The sequence below is a fragment of the Chenopodium quinoa genome, unplaced genomic scaffold (assembly GCF_001683475.1).
Source record: "Chenopodium quinoa cultivar QQ74 unplaced genomic scaffold, ASM168347v1, whole genome shotgun sequence".
Taxonomy (NCBI): Eukaryota; Viridiplantae; Streptophyta; class Magnoliopsida; order Caryophyllales; family Amaranthaceae; genus Chenopodium; species Chenopodium quinoa.
The window spans coordinates 7,100,572-7,104,858 of record NW_018742345.1 but is presented as its reverse complement, the minus strand read 5'-3'; the positions used below and the strand labels follow the sequence as shown (position 1 = coordinate 7,104,858).

Sequence of the window (4,287 nt, the reverse complement as noted above, 5' to 3'; positions counted from 1 at the left end):
TCATTGCGAAAAATGATCACACCGGGACACATAACCACCCAATGATTGTGTACCAAGAGGGTCACCGTAAAGTGAGCGGATTGAGTCCGGGTGCAAAACAGGTTGTGCGGGACATGAAAAAGTCCAAGGTTGCTCCCCGTAACATCATGTCCACTATTGCCAAGCAATTTCCTGATGATCATCCAAACATCCGACACATTTACAATTGCCGAAATGACTTCAGGATGGAGATGTCCGAAGGAAGAGGAGTTGTTCAGCAATTTCTTCATTTAGCGAGAGAGAGTAAATACATTTACTGGGTCACAAACGATGATCACAACGTTTTGAAACATGCATTTATGGTGCACCCGATCATGGTCAACGTGCTCCGCACATACCCACATAAGTATGGATTCTATTTACAAGACCAATCAATATAACATGCCTTTCTTTGAGATAGTAGGTGTGACACCGACAAACCAGAATTATCTAGTTGGATATGTTTTCATGCGCGACGAGTGCACGGCTAGCTATCGGTGGGTGTTGTAGAGATTAAGGGAATTGATTGGGTTTGATAAAGAGCCATCTGTATTTATTTCAGACCGTGATCTTGGGCTATGTGCGGCTTTGAGAGAAGTATTTCCAGGGACGTCATATTTACTCTTTCTATGGTGACGAAGATGACAAAGATTTTCGGAAACAAGAAGGTTGGTGTCAGTTGTAGAGCCGAGAGATGGTTCAAAATCGTGAATGCAACAACACAGGCGGAGTATGATCATGTTCTAGCTGCCATGCAAGTGAGGTGGGGAAAATATCCGGCAGTGATTCAGTATGTTCAGAGAACACGGCTTTGTCATAAGGAGAAATTTGTGAAATTTTGGACGAACTAGGTTCTTCAATTTGGTAACACCACCAACTGCAAAGTTGAGAGCCAACATTCAGCAATGAAAACTTGGTTTGAATCATCCACAGGTTAGTTGTATTGTTTTATTAGTTGTTCTCGTTGTTACGTAATTGTAATTATAATACTGCGAATTAAAATGTATTTACTAATTAGAATCATTGGCAGGTTCTTTGGATACCGTGTGGGCCCGAGTCCATTGTATCGGTAATCACATCATACAAATTCGTAATGACTTGGAGGCATCAAGGTCTAAAATTGGTCAGATGTACAGACAGTTTCCACTGTCACGTATAAATGGCAAAGTGTCTCAACATTGCTTGAAAGTACTGGATAACAAGACGAAAAGGATGCGGGATTTGAGTTACCAGGTCCATGAACGGTGTGGATGTGCTATGTGTGTGACCTATGGTCTTCCATGTGCTTTCCAGATACATGATTTGATAGTTGCACATACAGGATTGTATAGCAGCCAAATTCATTCTTTTTGGAAGACACTGGTTATTGGTGATGGTGTTAACGTTCCTGAAGTGGTTAATGATTTGACCGAGGAGGCTGCGCATTTTCGGTCCCTAATTGATGAAGTCATGGAAAGTGACCCGGCCGTACGTCGAAATGTAACGCGAATCATTGAAGAGGAGCTACATCCAGATCATTCACACCTTGAAGAACCACATATCAACCTCAACACTTGTGGTCGACCGAAGAAAAATGACACCAGGCGTGATCGTAGCTATTTCGAGCATGTGAGCCGTCAACACACTCAACGTGGTGGTGACCCAGAACCAGGTAATATTAAAATTCTATATGTAATATTAAAATATGTAAACTTAATACTTGTAGCTTTACTAATAATTTATCTTTTAATTTTGTGTTGTAGATCCAAGTGACATTAGTCAATGCAGGTATTTGAACTTGCTTCCAGCCCCAATGTTGTCGTACATTTCGTCTTGGAAGGATGTCATTGGTGATGGGAAATGTGGCTTTCGTTGTGTCGCCAATGAATAAAGTGGGGGGCGATCGTAATGCAGGATCAGCTCCGTACGGTAGCCAGTTCACCTCACGGTCAGTAAATGCATCAATTCTAGTACGAAAAGCTAACAGGCGCTCCAGGTTCTTGCTAGGACATCCCGCTCCAACATCCCAAGCAGACGCACGAGGCATTTAAAGGTTCCACGTCAAGGTACCCTTCTGTGGCCGAAAGCACAGAAAGTACTCATAAATCCACGTTTGCAGAAGCATGAGACAACCAGCAATCGAATCAGCACCTTTCCGTGATGCCGTGCCCAATTGCCGATACAAGTAGGCCAGTGCAGCTGTTCCCCAAGCATACTCGTTAATAGGGACATCCATGTAACATAGCTCGTGGAGGAAGGAAGGATGCGTACGGTTACCACTCTTGTCTACAAACAGTGTACCTCTAAGCACTAACCACAAGTATCCATCAAGCTGGTCACTAAAATCCCGGTCAACCGCCAATGTCGACTCAAAAATCTTATCAGTCAACACCCCACTACCCTGCCAAATGGTCTTTGTGCCGCAAATCTCAGACAGATCATCTGGAGTCATATCCATGGTGATCGAGCACGCGTCCCGTAACACGTCCATGCTAGGAGTAGTGGTGACCATATTGCCTTCGACCCGTAACCCAAGTATGTTGTACACGTCGTGCAACAAGATCGTAATCTCCCCAAATGGCATGTGAAAGGTGTTCGTATCTGGCTGCCACCTCTCAACAAAAGCAGAAATCAACGGCCAATCAAGTCTCTTAAACATCAGGCCGGGCAAGTGAGACAACCAACTAGCATCAATCGTCGCGATGTCCTCCACAGATTGACGACCTCACCAAGTGAACAAGTCAGAACATAACTTTGTCCTACTCAAACAGCGCAAAACACTACGCTCCTGCTCCATCCAGATATACCGTGCCACGTGACCGCCAAAACTAGGGATAACAGACCCATCCTCAGGCCCACCCGGCATCGGTTCCAGCACTAACCATGCCTCTGCAGAGCTGGAAGTAGGCTGACTCGATCCACTACCAACAAATCTCCCAAACTGACCCCTATATACCATATGGTAATCCTGAGGGTCCTGTTCTTCATCCCGGTCACCAGCATGACTAGCCGAACATTCGTCTTCCTCGTCAGATATGGGTGCTCCACTTGCAGAGTACAAGGGCCGACTACTACTAGACTGTTGGTCTCCCGACCAACCACTAGTAGACCCGTATTGCTGCTGCTCCGGCTGAAGCGGTGCTGAACGAGATGTCTGTCTCCTAACAGACGTATTCAGACATCGTGATATTGCATGTCGAGCACCAGAACCCTCGATCTACATAAAATAAGAAAATAATTCGATTTTAGTAATAATAATAACAATAATAATAATAATAATAATAATAATAATAATAATAATAATAATAATAATAATAATAATAAACAATAATCAAAACAACAACACCAACAATCTTAATCGTAATAAAAACAACAAAAAAAATTAAAATTAACAGCAACAACAACAATAACCATAGAAGGTCAAGAATAATAACAACAACAACAAATAAAATAAAAAACAACAACAATAACCATAATAACAATAATAACAACAACAACAACAACAACAACATCAAATACAAATTAACAACAATAACAATAACCATAATAACAATAATAATAACACTAATATCAACAACAATAATACTAATCATAATTAAAAATATTAACAATAGTACTACTAATAACAATAATAATATTATTATTATAACAACAACAACAACAACAACAACAAAAAATAAATTAAACAACAACAATAACTATAAAAACCCTAATATCAAATTAGTTTAATAATAATACTAGTCACATTTTTAAAAATAATAACACTACAAAATATGCTAACCATAATAATAACAATAATAATAATAATAATAATAATAATAATAATAATAATAATAATAATAATAATAATAATATCAACAATAATAATAACAATAATAATAATAATAATACTAACCATAAAACTTCAAAATAACAACAAAAATAACAAAATCCAAAAAAAAATAAAAATAAATTAACAACAACAACAATAACCATAATAACAATAATAATAAAAACCATAATATCAACAAAATAATAAAAATGATCATATTTTTAAAAATATTAACACTACAAAATATACTAACCATAATAATAATAATAATAATAATAATAATAATAATAATAATAATAATAATAATAATAATAATAATAATAATAATAATAATAATAATAATAATAATAATAATAATAATAATAATAATATCAACAATAATAATAACAATAATAATAATAATAACCATAACACTTCAAAATAACAACAAAAATAACAAAATCCAAAAAAAAAAAAATTAAAATTAACAATAAATAATT

The 4,287-nt window shown here is 37.2% G+C and overlaps 1 protein-coding gene across 1 annotated transcript; it reads right to left on the bottom strand.

The window, feature by feature from the left end:
* Positions 1-2,044: 2,044 nt before the first annotated feature.
* Positions 2,045-2,656, bottom strand: LOC110695230 (protein MAINTENANCE OF MERISTEMS-like). Its single transcript, XM_021872469.1, has one exon. It carries the CDS (start codon positions 2,654-2,656, stop codon positions 2,045-2,047), a length of 612 nt encoding a protein of 203 aa, XP_021728161.1.
* Positions 2,657-4,287: the final 1,631 nt, after the last annotated feature.

What these genes read in the sequence shown, in the direction of transcription:
- LOC110695230 (XM_021872469.1), bottom strand. Translation starts at nt 2,656, where the DNA reads ATGTTTAAGAGACTTGATTGGCCGTTGATTTCTGCTTTTGTTGAGAGG.